We start from the raw sequence: 21,537 nt of genomic DNA on the forward strand, positions 1-21,537 counted from the left end.
AGATGAAAAACAACCCCCCACCCAAGCAAGGAAACGTATCAGAAAAATGGTACAATTTTTGCCATCTTTTCTGAATTTTTCCCAGAGAAAGACAGGGACATTCCCAGGCCCACAACAGCTTTTCCTTTCCCCACTAGAAGCATCATTCACAAAAAAAACCCAAAGTGGACTGTGCCTATATTTGCAAAACACTTTGGGAAAGAATCAGTAACATGAATTTGTCACCGACACGGTGCTGGTAGCAGTACCAAACCCAAAGGACATACGGTTAAAAAGAGAAGGGGAAAAAAAAAAAAATCATCAAAATCACAGAGCAAATCTATAGGCGATCTGAAACATCACAGTTCCCTCCACTTGCAAGGAACACTCAGCCAAAGAAATGGGAGGCCCAGTGTCTCCGTCAGACCATAAAGCCTCCGATATACATTGAAGGGAAACTAATCCAGGGAGAAAGGATAATGCACCTATTCTTTTACTGCTACAAAATAACTCTAATAACAAAAAAATCCCCATCTGTAGCTGAAGGAACCACAGACTCAGGAAGCTGTTAGTAAAGCATATTGTTAGTTTCCAAGGCTAAACATACGGCAGGTAAATACTACCCCTGAAGCAGGCAGAGGCATATTTCAAACAGCACCTTACCCTACTGATTTGCAGCTTCTCAGCTCCAGGCTTGAAGAGGTTCCATCGACGTCCACCGTTCCTGCAGTTCCCGCGCACCTTCAGAGTCTTTGAAGCCTGTTCGTTCTCAGCTGCCAGGATAAAATCCACAGGAAAAAAAAGGAATGACAAAAGATAAATGCTGTGCTTTAGCTCAGGCTGGGGGCGGAGGCTGTTCTTTTAAATGAAAGAAACAAAATTGTTTGCAAGAGACTCATTCAACCTCTTCTTTAGAAAAAGAGAGCAGAGAGTATATTTAGGTGCTTTATTCAGTGCTCTTGGGATACAAGAAAAATAGTGCAGCTTGGATACTACAAAAACGCAGGCACAAACTAAGAGCCGAGAGCCAAATTCAGAGGTGGTGTAAGCAGGTGGGGTTAGACAGGCTGGGTGTGAAGACAGAATGCTCTCCCAGGAGCATCAAGCAGCACAAGAGCCTCATCTGCATGCCCCAGTATTAAAAGTGCAATAGCTCCTTGGGTCATAACTGCTAACAGCACCTCTGCAGTTCGGACCTGCAGAAATCCCAGCTTTATAGTCGCTGTGGTCCATATGATGCAATGCCTTGAAAAAGAAACAGCTCCTCAATTTGATGCAGAAAACAAAAATGGAAAAGTCCATAAAAGCTGTTTTTCAAAGAAACTGGGCTACTTCTCACCCCAAGCATTTCAGGCCAATCCCTCACAGAAGCAATTCTGATCTTGCTTTAAGCGAGCTATACCATTTACACCAAATCTCAGCCTGGCCTTACAGATGGTACATACCCAAGCACAAAACAGCTTGTAAATAAGAGGCAAATTGTGGAGGAGGGCTAGCAACTCACCTTTAAAATTAAGCTCTCATTTTCTAATCAACCCAAATTTTCAGCTCCCCATCCTACCCCTCTCTTTTTTGGGGTAAAGCTGCCATTCTGTGAGAGACGGGAGTTTTTTATTCCCACATTTGGCAAGGTTAGATTTTAATACCTTCCTCCATCAGACTCTTCACGTCCCCTACCCTGGAGTGACAGCCACTGGGAGGAAGGAAGCAGAGCAGAGGACCACTCATGCCCCACAGCAGCTGCCAGCACAGGCTCCTGTCAGCGGGTGCATGTGGTCTGGGCAGCACACATATATGTGCCTGTGTATGTATACATACACCCACGGGGATTCCCATCCCCTGGAGGCTTGTCATCCCGTTCATGGAGAAAGGCATCTACAGAAAACAGCCAAATTCTGAAATTCTTCTCTGAAGGATGCACAATGCTAACTTTATTTTGCCTGATGCACCCCTAACCCAGGCAGAGGTTTCAGACTGTGTCAGTCTTGAGCAGTTTGAAACCAGATAACAAAGAGGAAATGGTCCCAGGATTTGAGAGAGTGGCAATCCACACCCCCAACTCCTGGGATTCAGGTGACCTTTACCTTACAGGGGCAAAACACACACACACTACATGCTCCCTGCCCCCAAATCAAATAGGTGGGGACTCTGCTCTGCCCAGGACAGCAGCACAGAGCACAGCAGAGCTGGGACCCTGCTGCAGCCCTGGCATGGCTCGGTGGGCAACAATCCTGATTTTCTTCCAGCGTTGCTGGGAGAGAGATTGCACTGAGACCTATTTCCTAAATGCGATGCTGACGCAGGCAGCCTGCTGTTATTTTTAGCAACACGCGTTTCACTTTCTAGACTCGCAGAACATCAAGCTGCAGTGCGAGTACTGATTATAGCAAGAGGCTGCTACCAGGCTCCAGAGGCAATGTGCCGATATAGTAGCACTCAGGAGCAACGTGCAAACACTGTAATGCTCACATTGCGAGATGCGTGTGTTACTCCCCGTGCGCTAGAAACATGTGCACCCTGACAGAAGAGCCATCAGTTAAAGAGGCAGCCACTTTGTCTTTTCCTTCCTAGTTCTTCTTAACCCTCATGTGCTGTCACCATCCATTAATTGCTCGGATCCCCCATGCGCTCCCGAGCTATGCAAGCACAGTCTGGCAGCACTCCCGTACTTGCTCATTGCTAAACCACAGGATTCTTGGTGTCAGCAGTATCCCTTCAGGAAATAATTTCCTTACTCTAATTATCAATCTTTTTAATTAGAGGTTCAAAAAATTACATCACCTATTCAACCATCAGCCTATTTACCTGCCAACAGAAGACCCTTCCAGCAAATACATTCTGTAGTGCTTTCGCTAGAGTCATTTTGAGCAAGACAAAGGCAGAAGATAGTTCATCATAGTCTTTGGCTCCTGAGATTCTCCTCCTTATAGGAAGAGTACCCAAGCATAGGAGAAAAAAACCCCTCACTTCTTGCTGTGTTTTCAAACAAACATCAGCCTTGAGTTGTGATCTCAGTATCCATCACCGCTTGCCACCTCTAAATGGCAAGCACTCACAACAGAGGCTGGTAAGAGGACAGAAAGCCAAGAGGAAACTATCAAATGAAAACTCACACAGAAGTTGCTGAACAGCTTTTACACCTTATGTGCCTATCTGTTCATCTTCTCGTAACCAAATTATAGTGACTATGTTCAGACTGTATACAAAAAGATCGCATTAGCTAGCAAGAAACTCCTTAGCATGTGGCTACCAGAGCTCCCTCACCTGGCTCCAGGATTGTAACAAGCATGGATGCAAGCCACATTTCTGACTTTTCAACCCATACTGCCTTTGGCTTGCTCCGCAGGATGGGCAAGACCAAAAAACAAACCCGGGAGAAAAACTACTCACCACGTCTTCTGAGCAAGTGCTGCATGCGCCCTCCCACCTGGTCCAGCCCCATCGGGGTGCTCTGGGAGAGGGGTTCAGAGCGGCATCTCTCCACAAGGACTTTGAAGGGGGGTGCTTGTGGGGATGGTTGAGAAGGATGAGACATCGGCTGGCAAGGAAAGGGTCAGAGAAGAAATCAGTATGTGTCAAACCTCAGACAAAGCAGTCAAAGAAAATACCTCAAATTTTCAAGTCAGTGCAACACACATTAGACTTTCTCACCGCAATGTGCACCCACTTCATTTTTTTTGACTGCAAGATTAAGACTTGCTGGCTCATACCTTGAACACAGCTCATGGTGTTTAAGTCCAACAACTTCCAGGAGCACTTAGCCTCCGAGGCACTGAGAGTCACATGTGATAAAGATGTCTGCTTTCTGTACAGCATTTTGTCTACTCTCACATTACTGAGTCCCAGCAGGAGCACATACAGGGAGTGAATTAGCTGGTGCCAAGGACCCAGTATGAGCTAAAATATTTCAGTTGGCTTCACAATGTGCAGCAAGGGCTGGCTGCTTTCTAAGGGACAGCAAGCCAGCAGCCAAAGAGATAACGTGGTTGGCAGGATGGGGCCTCACCCATCAGCCCCATGCTACAGTGCCCAAGCAAGGGACCAGGCCAGGTCTGGAGATGGTGGCCAGGGTCAGCTAGACTTCAGATCATTAGGCACATTGACGGTGATGAAGCAGGTCCAAGGTAAAGCAGCTGAGTCAGTTTACAGATCAGAGTCAGGCCCAGTGAGGGTAATCAGGGTCAGACAAAGCCCCATAATCCTTGGGCAGGTCCATGGTGGTGAGGCAGCTCCAGGGTGAAGCCAGGAAATCAGGCCTCAAGTTGGTGTCTAGCCCAGCAGGGCCCAGGGCCAAGCAAGGGCACAGCTGTGACTGATCTGGAGACTAGCACTCCTCCCACATTGCTCAAGGAAAGACTGAGCAGCCAGGGCAGAGCTTAAATAGGCTGCCAGGCCCATGGGTATGGTGTGGAGGCCCCAGGTGAGACTGCTTGAGGTCATTAAGAGCAATTAGTGCATTCAAAGCACAGTGAGGGTGGACAACTGGGAGGTCTGCTTCAATAGGCACTCCTGAACTGAACTAGGACATGCATCCTTTGGTGGGCTACAGGAAGAAGACTGTTAATTTCTGGATTTTTTTGCCAGCTATCAGTCATCACTAGTCTCCATGTACAGCCACACTCAAGAGACATGTGAGTAGGAAGTGGAAAACGGAACAAGAGGATTCTTCAGAAAGATCTCCAGTGCTTGAAAGACATAACCATGGAGCAGAGCAACGAGGTTGCAATGGTGAGGTTTAGGAGAACAGTCTGTTTATGTGTGTGCTCATCCAACAGTGTAGCAATAAGATCTGCCCATACTATTATAAAAATAGATGTTAAAAGTTCTTAGAATAAACATGGGATACCCATCAAGAACAATTCCTGCAAAACTCAACAGTCTTCCTGATAATAAGATCCATGTAAAAGTGAATTAAATTAGTAACAGGATGTCATTTTCCTCATTCCCAAAAATCTTAACAAAACACTCCCTTCCAGGTATTTCCAGAGGTCATATAAGGTCTTTTCCAATTCCATAAACAGAAGTCTACAGATGGTCTACGAAAAGGACAGGAGGTGAAAAAACATAACAGCATTGTTATTATTGCTCTGCTGCTGGAGTCGTTGGGAGGGTACAGAGAGCCTTCTGCGGAGAGAAAGGACTCTTCACGTGTAGATGGACTTGAATCGCTTTGGTGGAATACATAACTGCAAAAGAACATATCAGACCCACGGACTATCCTCCTTCAAAAGCTGAGTCTTACATCACTTAACTGCTAACAAAAGTCTAATACAAACACACCAACCCTCCTGCAACCCAGTATCTGTAACATCAAGTCTCTTTATAAGCACAGCTGCTTTTCCTTCAAGATACTTCCTACCCACCCTACATCTTCTCCTGGTGGGTTCTGGTGTGACTGGGGAGATGTATCTAGGTGCTTGCAGGTGGCCTGGCCTTGCTCCATACCAAATCCACCACGGACCATCGGCTTCAGACCATGCTTCAGCCCTTTGTGTTACCCTTATGAATTTTTTTAGGTCTCTTCCCAAAAATACCTTAATAAATAGCTTATTGTAGGATATGAAACACAGGTAACACTGCAAATCAAAACAGGTCCAAAGTCCTGCTGCAGTTGCTAACAGGTTAGCTCGTAATCATATTGCCCAGCATTTCTAATGCTTGCTCTTTATAGCATCACCATTTGGACCAGAACAGGGTCCCGAAGCACCCAGTACATACACACCCAGCCAGGCACAATGCACTGACCAGGGTTGTCTGCACCTTCCTCCTGACATCTGTTACAGGGGGCCACTGACAACACACCTCTCTAATATATGTAGCACCTACCACCACAGTTCAGGGTTTTTTTCAGTTATTATAACATGCCTCATCTCCAGGAAGAACACAAGTTACAGCCCTTGCCAGGTTTCAGATGGTCCAAATGCAAGAATGGGGCAGACCACAGCACTTAAAAGCAAGCTGGGACCTTGTTCTCTGAAAATGCCCAGGTTCGTCTTTAGCAAAACTAGAACAATTACTTTTCCTGAATGGTTCACAGAAGAAGGCAGAAAGTATCACAATAGTTCCTCTGGAAGCTGACTGATAACAACTGCTAACAAGACACATCCTCTGTATCAATAGTCTACAAAATATTACTTGCAACAGTAAGACACATGCAATTGATTGAAGCACCCGTAAAGTGGTCAAATACCCCAGTTATATCTTAACGTTTGGTAACATTAATCCAAAGAATTAATTAGGATTTATAGCTAACTGGAGAAAAACATTGGAGTTTCCCTCACTTCTGGATGACTCCAACTTTTATTATTCAGGAGGAAAAGATCCTGAAAGAGACAACTTGTAGAGTGATATGTTGCAGAATGGAATTTTCTTTTTTAAAAAAATCACAATTCAAACTCCTACTTCTTATTTTATTTTCTGTGACATGTGACATCATGGAAATCTCATGTATAATCTTAGAGTCAAGAAATTAGCAGAAAGATCAGTTTACAAAGGCCAGGAGAAGAAGACAGAAGATGCTCCTCACCAGGAGGCTTCTAGCCTCAACGAGAGACAGATTTGTCATACTTTCACAGCCCTGCTAGTATCTGGGTGCCTCATATGGTTTAGCATATCTGTCCTCAAGACTCCAGCAGCCCATTTTCACTGATGTGCTATGATCTTTATTTATAGGTGAAGAACAAAGTGGACAGGCTATACTTACCCCAAAGGCACAGTGGGAGTCTGTGGATTAATTAAGGCTTGATCTCCCATTCCCTGCTCCCAGCACCAGCACTGTGTCCAGTGACCCAGTATGCTTCTCTTGACTGAGTAACAGCTGGGAAGAGGTAAAAGCCAAAGAAAACCTTCCACCCAGACTATCTTTGGACACATAGTCCCTTCACCATATAGGCCAGCAATGCCCAGAGGTCCCCATTCATATCACTACTCTCATGGCACCAAGGATGGCAGGAGGTGGCCTGTTGTAACTTTGAGGCTGGGAACTAGATGAAGGCAAGACCCAACAAGTATTTTAAGAAAACATGTGGAAATCTGAATTACCCATGTGTTCAGTGCCTGGTTATATATACATGTAAAGCCTATCAGCTTTGCAAACTCAACCTGCCTTTCCCTGACAATGCTAAAAATATGTTTCCCAAAAAAACCCTACCCTACTACAGATAGCACTAAATATAGGCTTTAATTCAAGATTTTGCTAGCACCTCATGGTTATTAAAAATACAAAAATCTGAACAGCTTGGAGATAGGCTCTAGAGGTTTTGTCTCCTCTAAAAATAAGATGATTGTCAGACATAGCCATATTAAAAGCCGTAAATACCAGGATCTTCATTCTGCAACTAAATCATACCTTGCTACAGACAGGAGTATAGTGCTCTTTTGGCAACAGCAGAATTTAGAAAGTAATGTACTATTTCTTAATTTGGAAGGACTATGAATTCTTTTGTAAGCACAACTACCAGCAGTAGGCTGACACACAACCCAGAGCTCTGAAGATCAACTCTCCGTAATACCCATTTCCTGGTTAGTGTCATCCAGCAGAATGGGGAATGAAAAGACAAATCAACCCAGCAGTCTCATGTCTGCAGCTGCTCCCAAAATGTTCTGTAGCAGAGAGACAATAAAACAATCTCAAGCTAAAGGTCACTATGAGAACTTGTTGCACATCACTTGCAATTTCTCATCAAATATAGAAAAAGAAAGTTGCTGTTATCTTCCTCTTGTGAAAAGGCACTTGAAGCTGCTGCACTAAAGTAAAACTTCAAACCTGTGGGAGGATCTGAGATATGCCCCAGCTATCAGATAGCAAATCTGCAAATGCATCCTCTGGCATGAGCACACTCAGGCAAATCAGTAATCCTGTGCTTCCAGTTAGACCCACCACACAGGGAGAGTCTCTGATTTTCCCACACAGAGCAACACAGCGTGCATTGCGCAGAAATCACAAAACCCAGTAACACCATGAAAGCACCAGTCCTGTGCCATCAGCACAGGCCACTCACAGAGTTACCACACTCCACAACAGGGAGCGCCTTTATGGCACCTGGATAGGTTGGCTCCTAAGCACGGCGCTCAGAGGAACAAACTCGACAGCTGCTCAAGAGAAGCATCTGCAAGAATCTGCTGGACACCAAGAAGTGAGTTTGATCAGAGAGTCTCTTACAGGGCTCTGAAACCAAACTGGCTGGGAAACCTGGTGCATCCTGGGTCGGCCTGGCACTCCATCCTATGGGACGGACACCTTTTGCCCAGGTTGACAAGTTTGTAGAAAGCTCATTTACACACTTCTGGCAATCATAATTCCCCCAGAAAATGGCATCACAAAACCAACTGGTGCCTATGTGGCAACCACAACAGCCAGCAGCAAGCTGCAGACTGTAAACCTTTCAGAGATAAAATTCAAAACCCTAAGGAAAAAGATAAGGTTTCCCATTCCGTGAAAATAAACTCTTATTTCACAAATAAGCCAGCAGAGGGCACAGAAAGACTGCAGGGAAAACCCTCTGCTCCTTCACTGCAAGAGACACAAGCCAAAATGCTCTGCAGTGCCCAGTCCCTGTGCCTGCTCATGAGATGAGCAGGGAGGATCTCTCTGCCAGCAACAAGCCTGATCAAGGTTCTGGGTCCTAAAATCTCTAAACTGATGCCTGAAATAGAATCAGATGCATATTTTGCAACCTTTCCTCATGTCATTCCCAAAGGAGGTATCAAATCCCCCACAAACCCTGTCCAAGGACACATCGAGTGGTTTGAAACCCTCAATGGAAAAGTCGGAATCACAAAATAATCAATGTGGTATCAAAGCTTCCTTCCATCTAAGCATCACCTCAAGCACTGGAAGTGGTCAAATACAACTTCTGGGGCTATGCCTGACTCCCTGCAGCAGCATTCTCCCTGTTGGGATGCTGTTGTGTTTTTAGAGGTGGGATGAGGATAATTCCCTTCAGCGGGGACATGGAAAATGGAAATTTTTATAGTTTGCAACTGTCCAAAACCTAGTAAAACTTCCATGTCATCTTTCAGTTCATTTCTCGTACCTATCTCTCAAAATAAGGAAGGTACTTTCACTCCAGGGTTGCAGCTGTGTGAATGGCAAAATCAGTAATTCATTTCCCATTGACAATCTATTTTGACCTTTACTGTTCTTTCAATTCTTCAAAATGTTTTTATCTCCACTGTTTCACAAGTTCCTGGAACAAATGAGAATTTGGAATGGGGTCTGAAAACAACTAGGCAGGGGGACAGTTTGAGAAGTGATTTTCTACCTTTCTACAGCTGCTCTTATTAAATGCTGCTGCAATGCTATTTCCTTTACAGCATAAAGTTCAAATCCTACTGACCTGTTACTTGCCTATACCATCACTCAGCTCCTGCCCAAAGACATTAAAATTTTAAAAGGCAAGACTAGGAAAGCAAGAAACAGGGACATTAATTGCAGAAGAGTACAGCTAAACGGATTTGCTGGACTGTTAGGACCAACACGCAGGTCCTCTAAATCCCACTCCAGCATCCTTCGTGCTACACCAGCCTCAGCCTCTTACACCACCTCCTAACGGGTTCAGGCAGGGAGCCTCAGTGAGAACCAGTGCTTTTGTGTGTTTTGTGGGACAATGGGTAGGTTGTTTTGAAAATATTTGCTTGAGCTATTTCTGCTCTACACTGCTAGCACACTTTAAAACTGCTGGAGCACTTGCTTACAGCAGCTGACCAAGCCAAGCCACCCTGTCCTGGCAGCACCTTTTCCCTGCTTGTGGTTGAGCATTTGACTTGAAATACAAATCCTTCAGTTAATGCAGAGCAGCCCAGAGTGGAGGCAGGAGGGCCAACAACTGTCCTGGGGAACAGGTGTCAGCAAAGAGCTGGATTTAGCCCTAAAACAATAAAAGGCTGGCGTCTGCTGCTAACCATCACAATCAGACTGAAGCTATTCCTCTTGCATGTTTATTTTTGGTAAAACGTTTCCAAGAGCCACTCCCTGATGAGAGATAGGTGAGCAAATCCCTCAGGTATTTCAGGACATTTGTTACTGGAGCTGCTGGTGGACTCTCTAGGTCCATTCCTACCCAAGAGTACCCCTCCTCTAGCCTCACTCTTGACTGCTCTGGGTTTGATGCTGCTGCCAGATGACTGTGCATTTCTAAATCTCTAGTCCAAGTTTCTGGGATGCAGAAGGTGTTTACAAACCAGGGCAAGCTGTACGCTTTCCCTTCCATCCCACTGCTGCTTCTGCCTAGCGAGGCAGCAGGCCTTCCATGAAGCCAGAAGCCACGGCAGTCTGGAGGTCATACTGCTATCGCCACACTCAACGGGAACTCGGGGGAGGTTTCCTGTCCGGTTATCTCAAGCACCATATTTAAGTTTCTTGGTAATGTTTGTAAGCTGTAACAGCTGAACTGGGGCTTACCGCATCTCCCGTTCACACAGCTGATCTGGGAAATTGCTCAGATTTTGCCCTAAGAGGTCTGTAATTAGGCATGCAGCCTTGCCCTCAGCGAGCAGAGATGTGGCTGCTCTGGGAAAAGAGTGCCAGTATTTCCCTCTGCTCCACTCAATCCTTTCATGCCTCTCTTATCTTGCTCCTGCTCAGAATACTTTCAGCTTGGTCCCTGTGAAGGGATATCAAACCACAGCCCCCTCATTCAAGCTCCTCCTAAAATCATTTCTTCCAGACACCACAAGAAGTGACTAACCACTGTTCACCCTGCTTCATAAGTGCCTGGAATTACACAGTGAGCTGTCTTTACTTTTTTGTATTACACAAAATGGAGCAGAAAAACAAATCCAGGAATAACTAACAATGGTACTGCCCATTTTAGCTGGGAGTCAGAAGTTCAGATTTTTCTCCCCCGGCATTTCTAATCTGCTGCCAATTTTCAAACACTTCCCCTCTTGGCTCAGAAGTTACAGTGACCCCTTTTCCAACAGGGAACAATATCATCACCTCTGTAACATCTCTGGTCTCTCCAAGCCCAAAAGGAAAGGAGAAAGTTTCTTCACAAATTGACCCAATTTCCCTACCTGGCATCATAAAAAAAAAAAAAAAAATCATCATTTCAGCTTCAGCTGATCAGCACAGATCCAAAAGAAAACAGCTGGGCTTCACACTGGGTCTACCATGGATTTGTCCACAAACCTGTGCCAATTCCACAACTGGCACAGAGCGACATGAGCCTGGCACAGCTGATACAACTGCTACCGCTCACAGATTTCTGCTCCACACAGAGATGCATGTGCAGGTGCTACAGCAATGGGCTGAGAGTTAATGGGGGAGTCTATCAGCTTCAGGAGGCCTTTTCTCATCCTCTATGCATGACTCCTTTATCCATGGGACTTCTGAGGTTTCCTAGTGTTAAGCTGGACAAGACAGATTTGTAATACCCAGAACCTAGTCCAAAATGCAATGTCCAGTTAAACGTTTTGACAATTTTAAGAGCTTTGAAAGACTTGTTTATAACAAACAGGAATGCACTGCCATAATTAGAGCCACCACCATGGCCCACCTTTCCCTTAAGAGTGGGTATCTAACATCCCAAAAGGCTATGTCATTCTGTGTAGAGACTGATGCAAGGCAGCTCAGCTCTGACCAGGCACCCATTCAACATGTGGTCACATTAGGAAGGCATTTTGCTCACATTATGCACCCAGCCCCTTATCAAGGCTTTCTAACATAGGCTCAGCACCAAACTATTGAAGCCACACAACTTCTGACAGGTTTAGAGCAGGGAGAGAATTCACTGAGATCTGACAGAGAAACGATCTGATGAGCTCTACAAGACATGGGCCTTCTCTTTTTTTTTTTTCCGTTCTTGCACTGTGTTCCAGGACTCTGACTGGTATTCTAGATGCTGTGTTGTAACCAGCACCACCTAATAAAAATCAACTACCACCACCCCTACTACTTTTTTAGGTGAGAAGACACAAGGGTCATAGTGCAATTGCTAAATAACATCTGTCCACAGCACACTTTAAAACTCTAAATCTGTCAAAAGCACTCTTCTTACAAATTTCTACTTCAAATAAACTAAATACAGAAAAAAAACAAAGGTAGTGCCTAGAAATACATAAACTTCTGCTACAGCCCTCTTCTAGAGGCACTGATACAAACAAATGGCCAAAGGAAGAGCAGCTCTGGAGGTTTACACTAATACTTCAGGGATATGCCAGTTAACTGACTTCTCTCGGGCTGATATAAAAGCTGTGTCTACTGCCATCATCCATATGACAGAGTACTTAACTGAAAATCCCAATGAGGGATATATAAAAATGCTTTCAAGTGCAAACCAACTTCATAAGATGTGTAACAGTATGGTCTTATTGAAAATATTACAGTAAAAGTTACTCATACCTTTCCATTTTTGAGCCGTCCAGAGGAGACAATTCTAGAGACGTGCACTTGGAACGGACGGCACTCGTTGTTACAGTTAAACTGTTCCCCTCTGCCCGTTATCTCTACAGCGTTTTGTTCTACAAATGAAGTGGTTCCATGCTTTATAATACGGCAACCAGTCTGCTCTAAAACCTGTCCTTTAACTGTTGCACATTTTAAAAAAGTCACTACAGAAAAGTCAACATCAGCAACTGGAGAACAGCCCAGGTCTGTAGTATCCAGATTATTCACAGGAAGATCTTGAGAACGCAGCAGGTCCCTGCCTATGACCTGTGTCTTCTCCAGAGTACTGCCAGTGTCTTGAATCTCTTTAGTCTGGGTTGTCTGTGGAAGGTAGATCAGAGCCTCAGTCACTGCAGAAAAGTCACTGCTGGCAGCTAAGGAATGGGCCAAGTCCACAGTATCCAGATTATTCACAGGAAGACCTTGAGAATGGAGCAGGTCCCTGCCCACGACCTGTGTCTTCTCCAGAGTACTGTCTGAGTCCTGAATCCCCAGCTCACCTCTAGACAAGTCTTGCAAAAGCAACCCAGGATTTCTCAAGTCCTGCATATCCAGTTCTGTCTTTGAAAGCTCCTGAGTCACTGTTAGAGACAGATCCGTGTCTTTAGCAACCACTGGGGCACAAGCCATGTCCTCAGTACCAAGTTTAGTCAGGGTTGTCTGTGGAAGGTGGATCAGAGCCTCAGTCACTGCAGAAAAGGCACCATCAACAACTGGAGAACAGCCCAGGTCCGCAGCACCCAGATTATTCACAGAAAGACCTTGAGAAGGTGGCAGGTCCCCGCCCACAACCTGTGTCTTCTCCAGAGTACTGTCAGTGTCTTGAATCCCCAGCTCACCTCTAGACAACTCTTGCAAAGGCAGCTCAGGATTTCTCAAGTCCTGCATATCCAGTTCTGTTTTTGAAAGCTCCTGAGCCACTGTTGGAGATGGATCCATATCTTTAGCAACCACTGGAGAAGCAATGTCCTCAGTATCAAGTTTAGTCAGAGACATCTGTGGAAGGTGGATCAGAGCCTCAGTCACTGCAGAAAAGTCACCATCTGCAGCTGAAGGACAGCCCAGGTCCACAGTATCCAGATTATTCACAGGAAGATCTTCAGAATGTGGCAGGTCTCTGACCACGACCTGTGTCTTCTCTGCAGCACTGCCCAAGTCCTCAATCTGTTTAGTCAGAGTTGTCAGATCCTCAGAGGGGTCTCTAGTATTTAGCTCAGTGAAAGAGTCATCTGCGAGCTCTGGCAGGTGGGAGATGGATGGTTCTGGCCCAAAGGGAAAAAGTGATGTTTCATTAAATCTATCATTCTCACTGTCCAGAGCAGAGGAACCAATATCTTGCGACGCTTCTGTGGTTTTGCAGTGCTGCATGGGCTCCTTCCCCACTAAGCTCTCGAAGCTCAGATTGTCCCATGTGCCCGAATCTGGGGACTGCAGACACGCTCCCACTGTGCAGAAGGCCCTTGCACTCTCGTTCTCAATAACCAAACCCTCTTTGTGGGAGGTATCATCCTGCCTCCAGCTTCGGAAACTCCGCTGAGGCCTTTTCTCATCAGGTGAAAATGCCCTTGAGGAGCCTCGCAGCCTCCGAGCTGCCTCAGCCACACTGGTGAAGAACCTCACAACACCCCCAAAGTGAGTGGCTTTGGTTGCACTGTTTGATTTTTTCCGCTGGCTGAGATTCTCCTCACATCTCGTATCAAAGTCAAAATAAGAAGTAGAATGATCAGTTATATTTTCTAAGTTCTGGAAATTGGTTTCAGCCCTTTGATCTGCAAGCTTTGAATTATCTTTGCTAGTTAATGAAATTCCTTTCAGATAGCTCCAGACATCAGAGCTTCTTCCTCTTCGGCTCTCCTGTGGGAGCACAGCACACCTCCTTTGATTGTCCCCTTCTGCAATTGCAGGACTCTTAAAGTTTTCAAAATTCAAAGACCCACTCTTTCTAGCTGGTATTCTATGGCAGTTACTATCATTATCTTCACTGTGTAATCTGACACTAATATCCCTGAGACATTTACTTTCATTGGCATCAATTTCAGGAATGCTGATATTCAGCTCTATGTCTTCAAAAGAAGAATCCAAATCATCAATGTACCCCGCATATGAGTGGCGGGAGGGCCTCCGACTGTCACCCAGTTTCTTAACCCTGTAGACAGCTCTTTGCCCACTGGCATGATGGTCCTCCTCAGGGTCACAAGCAACCTGGTCTCTGGATGTTCTCAAATCCACATTCTTAGGCATCCTGGAGGTCTTTCCCTTTTTTGATGGCCTTACCCTGTCCATGAAGGATGATTTTTTTAATTCTGAGACCTCAGAGGTAACTCCCAGTAGGATCATGGACTGGGGTCTTCCTTTATTCGTAGCAAGTCCTTTCCTTCGTCTTACAAAATTCCAGATCCGGTTGCCCTTGGTCATCTTCTTATACCTGGGTGTTTCCTCCCGTTCATTTGCAACTGCATCGCTGGAGGTGCAGTGTTCACCACTACAAACCTCCAACTCGTCAGTACTCCCTTCCTCCATGTTTGCTTGGAAAATCCTGTTTGCATATCCATTTGGAGCCATCACGGGACCAATATGCTGGGGGCCCTCTATAACTTCCATCGCCCCAACTTGCAAGCTGGTATCAGGGTTCACAGATGCATTGTCTTCAGATTGTTTTCTTCACAAGACTTAAGGAAAAAAGAACAAACAAATAAAATTAGGAGCAGATAGTTTTTATAAGACACATCTGTAAAGTATCGCAGGTCAAATCTTATCCCAGTGGCAGTGGTGGTTTTGCCACTGATTTCACTGAGGCTGAAATTTTGCTCCCAAACTGTATAAATTTTAAAGCAACTTAAATTTAATTTAAAGGACTGAAGATTTAGGGACGGCAAATAAACTTCCCGCATTAATAAAGTTACCACAAAGTATATGCAGAATACCATAAATCACATTTTCGTTTTGCAAATTGCTAGGACTCTAAATACATCAGAGTACATGACAGAGTGGAAAAGAGGAAATTACATTAAAGCATCCCTGCACATGTCACTGGCCCCATGTGCCAGGAACCAGCAATGCACTCCCAATGAGTTCAGTCTTTTCAGGCAGGCATTCAAAGAAAAGTCAGGATGAGTCTTTTCCTGGAACCCATGAAATTCTGAATTAGTACAATATCAGAAAACTCATGGAATATCCAAGCTAGGTTTTTCCTACTATAGCTATGGCACCAGCATGGGAATTCCTCACTGGAACTGGACTGCTAAATGAAAGCTGCTTGGCCACCACTCAATGCTACACAAAACACACATGTTCCCTTCAAGTGAGTTCCACCCTAAGTGAACAGAATTAAAACTACAAGTAGCCCCTGTGCAACAGCAATGGAAACCACTCCAAACACTTTGTGGGAATACATTTGAACTCTTGCTCATCCAGATCCTAAAGCTTTCCTTCCACTGGTGTATCTCTGCCCTGTCTCGCTGCTACAGCTTCATAAGGTAGTCCTGGTTTTGCTGTCTACCTTTGCAACATGCAGAACTACATGTCAGGCACTAAACGGGGTTAAATTCCCTCAATTCCCAATCCTACTCTCAGGACAAAGAAGGAAGCAAGAGTAGGAACAAGAAGGAGTACAGCCCCAGAGACATGGGTTTGACAATGGGAAAACTTTCCATTTTCCCCCAAATGGAGGGAGAACAGGCAGTCACACTGCAGTGCTCTGACACAGAGGCATGAAGGTCACTCCCACTCTCATCCATTTTACTTTTACTGCTCTATGTACAGTCCCCATAAAAAAAAATTACACTCACTATTTCTATTAAAACTAAGGTTATTAATGCAGCAGCTATTGCCCTAGACAAGAACAAGAAAAGGCTCCCCCTTGCATTCAGTCAAATAAGCCCTGCCACCACATTTATCTTTAATAAGTGATAATCCATGAGACCTCCACAGATGGCAGAGGCACCAAGGAACCAGAGCACAGCCAAGTGAGGTCAAAAACCTTAACAGAAACAACTACTATCCTGCTTTTTTATTAAGAAGTCATCTGGCTTTTGCTACAGCCATGACCTAGAGGTTGTGCCAAGCATTTTTGGCACCAATGGTACTTAGGGCAGCAAAAATGAATGTTTGCTACTGTGGTGGGTTGACCATGGCCAGCTGCCAGATGTTCACCCCACTGCACTATCTCTCTCCCTCACCAAACAGGACGGGGAAAAAAATAAGATGAAAAAGCTCATGGGTTGATATAAAGATATGGAGATCCCTTACCAATTACTGTCACAGGCAAAACAGACTTGGGGAAAATTAATTTGATTTATTGCCAATTAAAATTGATTTGGATAATGAGAAACAAAGATAAAACTAACACACGACACCTTACCCCCACCCACCCCCATCTTCCCATGGCTCAACTTCCCTCCTTCACTCCTGATGGCTCTACCTCCCGCAAGGGGCGCAGGGGGATGGGGAACTGGGACAGAGATGGTCAGGATGTAGCAGTCCTCTCTGTCACTCCCTCCTCCTCATGCTTTTCCCGTGCTCCTGCTTGGGGCCTCCACAGGCCGCCATTCCTGTCGTGCTCCTGCATGGGGCCTCCACAGGCCGCCATTCCTGTCAGGGAACACCCCTGCTTCAGCACCCCTTCCCCGCCACCTTCACCAACCTCAGGGTTCCCAGCGCTGTTTCCCACAATCCTCCCTCACTCCTCTCTGGCATTTTCACCCTTTCTTAAACATATTTCCAGACAGGCGCTGCCAGCACTGCCAAGAGGCTCCATTCTGGGCTGTGGTGCAGCCACTGTGGAACCACAGCCCTGCCTCCTGTCACAATGCCCCCTGTGTTAGCGGGGTAACACCACCTTGCCCTACACACCCCATACAGTTACACAACCTAACTGTATAGCAATTATCTTCCATGAACATCGCCTTGCTCTGCTTTGGCCATCTATTTACTCAGCCCACTGCCTTTTGTACTTGCCACAATGAAGATTTTAAAAGAGAACCTCCTTCTGCAGGCAAAGGCCTGTTTTGGGCCCTCAGCATTGCCTGTCACCATTTAAACCCTGTAGCACAAATTCACACAGGGTTGTGTGTTGCCCTGGGTCTGTACAGAGACCACAGAAAGCTTTTGTTCCCAAAAAACCAAGGGTTTAGTGGGACTGTTTCTCCATCTGGTGCTTGAGGAGGAGACCAGCTCCTCATTCCCCGGGCTGTCACTCTGGGTCTGCGAGTTACTCACAGACATCCCTGCTGCAATTTAAAGAGTAACACATTTGAATGGATTTGAAGGAGTGAAAAAAAAAATGAGCATTTGAGTAGTTTCAAGTTGTGCAGCCAGCTGGCAACAAAAGTCACAAAAGGTCCCTATTTTTTTGTTTTCTCTTTCCAGTTTTATGTTTTATTGTTTTTGGCTGGGTGGATCCTACATGAGGAAAGACGATTCAAAGGGAAGAGGCTTGTCTGTGAAGTCTTTGGACGGATGCTAGCACAGAGGAGAGAAAGGCTGTTTCTCATGTGTCAAGCAAAAGAGAGCCTGTAACAGGAGACAGATCCTGTGCAGCCCTCCCCAGAGAAGCAACACAACCCAGAAATGCAGGGCTCAAGGGTAGCTTTAAAATTAAATATATATATATATTTTTTTTTAAGTAGCTTTAAACTAGACGTAAATTGGAGCCACCACCACGAAGCCATGTGGCTCCTCTCCACCTCCCCTTTCACCCCAGCCTCACCTGAACCTCTCCTAATCTTTGAAACCATCATCACTGCTTTGACAAAGCTCTCCTTGAGGGATAAATGGAATAGCAGGACACAGGCATGGTGCTCAAAAGGCCTTTAGACCAGCTGCTAGCAAATATTCAGTGTGAGAAAAGCACCTTCTTGTTGTCATGTAATTCACACCAATTAAGCCTGTAGGACTGCACACATCAAAATCACTGGCTAACCTTGGCAGGAGCCAACTCACAGCGGCACAGCTGCGTTAGCGCCTGCAGTCCCATCACTGTCACCTGAACCAGATTCATTGCCTCACCCAGAGCAAAGCCTCCCAGCACCAAGGCAAATTCTCTGCATTTGAACAAATTTTAGCCAGCTTCACTCAGTCTTCCCTGACCAGGTTCCAAAATCTGCTACGCTCCATCAACTGATACAGCCACCACAATTAGTGTCCACCACTGTGCAAAGACACAGCAGAATGCTTGTGGGAAACCTATGCTTTAAATAAGCCACAGAAAAGGTGGCCTCATCAACCAAACCACCCGGGCTCAGAGGCATTACGGCCCATAATAACAAAATAAAATTCAAGAATGGAGAAGAACGTCTGCAAGAGTATCTGATGAACCATTACTCATCTTTCTGGGGCGCAGGATGAGGTTTTGAAGAAACACTTTGAACATATTTTTGAGAATACCTATTAACTACAACAGTTAGTCAACCACCTTTTTATTCTTCTCCTCCTTGAGCTGCAGGCACAGCTGCAGATGTCAAGTTGTAGCAAGTTACCACCTAGCAGCTAAGCTGCGACTACCATCTCTGTGTGTGGGACCTTAACCAGAGAAAACATGAGGTAATGCTATTACCTTACACCTCTTCCACTACCCTCTGAATTACCTCGAGCCCAAAGAAGGTGGCTCAGCCAGGTGGCTGTGGCTGGTCTGTTTGATCTACAAAACACACAACATCTCGCCTGGTGAGGAAAATGGTTTCGTAAAACCACAGCTATCAATCAAGCACTGAAAACTGCTCTAACTTACAGGAGCTACATAGGTCCCTACGCTGCACCTCTGCACAAGGCCCTGTTACTGTTGCTGCACAAGGAGTAGCCTTTCATTCTGAAAATTCACCTTCCTTTTCCAGGTCGCTGAGGCAAACAAGTAAGTTAGGATTGCACAAAATCCCAAGCAAAAGGCATCAGGTGTGTTACACAAACATCTATATCTATAGCCATGATTCCCCTTCCAAGTTCTTTCATATTTTTTTGCATTATCCAAATCTTTAAGAAAGAACTAGGTACTTCGTATCTCATTCATGATTGCATAACATTTCCTTGGCAACAAGGCTTTTCTGCTTGATACCGGTGGGAGTAATCGCAATTTTGCTCCTTTTAAGTGTGATTTAGCAGACAGATACAAGAGCATAGGCCCAGGTAACACCCACTGAAGTTAACAGTTCTCATAGACTTAAAGGTCACCAAATCAGGCCCGTCACAAGGCACAATTCAGGGATTGACACTTTTCTTGGGCAATCTTGTTCTGCACTGGCCCTTAGTAAATTTACAGGAGTTATGCACAACCATAGCAAAATAAGGGTGTCCACATGTCTACCAAAGGCAACAGGCTAGAGAGACCAGCTAGCCAGGAAACATCAACCAGGAAAGGTCTGATCCAGGCTGAAATGAGTTTTTTCAAGAGATCCCAATGAAAGAAAGAAACTGCTCATTTAACACTGCACAGTTCAGGCTGTTTGCAAGGCTGGCAGCACACAATTCCTAAAATCTACTTCAGATCACTACAGCTTTTGGGCAACTAGCAGAATTTTGGTTTGTTGGGTTTTTTTAATATTTAGTGCTGTAAAGCTGTCCCCTACCTAGAAAAAACACCAAAAACGCTGGACAGTTGGGACCTCTGTCAGGAAAGGTGATCTACAACGGGGTTTCAGGCTTTAATATTTTGGAAGACTCTCTCAGCCATGAAAACATTAGAACTCAACTGAACCATATCCCCTCAGAGGAAAACGTAAGGGAATACAGCAGATGTTTTGGGAAACATCTTTGCAGAGGATTAATTTCACCTGCACTCAGACTCGGCACATGACTGTAAATCCAAGCTTGCATTGCACTGCCTCAGCATCAGACCTCTGAGCAGGAGGCAATTTCATTTAGCAGAGCAGACTGACAAGGGAGTGCTCGAGCCTCCATCCAGGCAGCCAGTGAGATTGGGGAGATGTCATGTCCCAACCCAGCACAGCTCCCCGCTGCCACCAGCTGCTCCTGTCACTATAGCTGGAGGTTTGCTCGCCTGTCCTTGCACCAAGGGGAGCATTTATGGGTGTGAGCAGAGCTAGAATGGGAAACAACAAAACAGAATTATCAAATCATAGAAAGGTCTGGGTTGGAAGGGATCTTAAAAATCATCTATTTCCAACCCCCCTGCCATGGGCAGGGACACCTTCCACTAGACCAGGCTGCTCAAAGCCCTGTCCAACCTGGCCTTGAACACTTCCAGGGAGGGGTCATTCACCACTTCTCTGGGCAACCACTCACCACCCTCACAGTAAAGACTTTCTTCCTTATATCTAATCTAAATCTACATCTACCCTCTTTCAGTTTAAAACCGTTACCCCTTGTCCTATCCCTACACACGCTGATCAAGAGTCCCTCCCCATCTTTCCTGTAGCCCCTTTAAGCACTGGAAGGCCGCTCTAAGGTCTCCCCAGAGCCTTCTCTTCTCCAGGCTGAACACCCCCAACTCTCTCAGCCTGTCCTCATAAGGGAGGTGCTCCAGCTCCCTGATCATCTTCATGGCCTCCTCTGGACCCACTCAAGCACATCCATGTCCTTCCCATGTTGGGGGACCCAGAGTTGAACACAGAACTCCAGGTGGGGTCTCACGAGAGCCAAGAAGAGGGGGAGGATCCCCTCCCTTGAGCTGCTGGCCACGCTTCTCTTGATGCAGCCCAGGGCACGGTTGGCTTTCTGGGCTGCGAGCGCACATTGCTGGCTCATAGTCAGTTTTCTACCCACCAACACCCCCAGGTCCTTCTCCTCAGGGCTGCTCTCAATCCACTCATTGCCCAGCCTGGATTTGTGCTTGGGATTGCCCCAACCCACGCACAGGACCTTGCACTTGGCCTTGTTGAACTTCATGAGGTTCGCATGGCCCCCCTCTCAAGCCTGTCCAGATCCCTCTGGATGGCACATCCCTTCCCTCCAGCATGTTGACCACGCCACACAGCTTGGTATCATCAGAGGGTGCCTCGATCCCACTGTCCACATCGCCAACAAAGATGTTAAACAGCGCCAGTCCCAACGCCAACCCCTGAGGAACGGCACTTGGACATCGAGCTGTTGACCACAACTCTTTGAATGCGACCATCCAGTCAATTCCTTACGCACTGAGTGGTCCACCTGTCAAATCCATGTCTCTCCAATTTAGAGACAAGAAAGTCATGCAGGACAGTGCCAAATGCTTTGCACGA

The 21,537-nt window shown here is 45.8% G+C and overlaps 1 protein-coding gene across 2 annotated transcripts in view; it reads right to left on the minus strand.

Moving 5' to 3' along the window:
* The window catches only part of ARHGEF9 (Cdc42 guanine nucleotide exchange factor 9), a 221,387-nt gene that overhangs the window by 178,901 nt on the left and 20,949 nt on the right, over nucleotides 1–21,537 (minus strand). For both annotated transcript variants that reach the window (XM_074835375.1, XM_074835376.1), the window contains exons 2-4: nucleotides 12,323–15,036; nucleotides 3,370–3,517; nucleotides 643–752 (exon numbers count right to left, since the gene is read on the minus strand). In XM_074835375.1, coding sequence (XP_074691476.1) covers nucleotides 643–752; nucleotides 3,370–3,517; nucleotides 12,323–14,968 — 2,904 coding nt within the window. In that variant the 5' untranslated portion in view covers nucleotides 14,969–15,036. The remainder of the gene's footprint in view (nucleotides 1–642; nucleotides 753–3,369; nucleotides 3,518–12,322; nucleotides 15,037–21,537) is intronic.

Source organism: Strix aluco, chromosome 10 (genome assembly GCF_031877795.1).
Source record: "Strix aluco isolate bStrAlu1 chromosome 10, bStrAlu1.hap1, whole genome shotgun sequence".
Classification (NCBI taxonomy): Eukaryota; Metazoa; Chordata; class Aves; order Strigiformes; family Strigidae; genus Strix; species Strix aluco.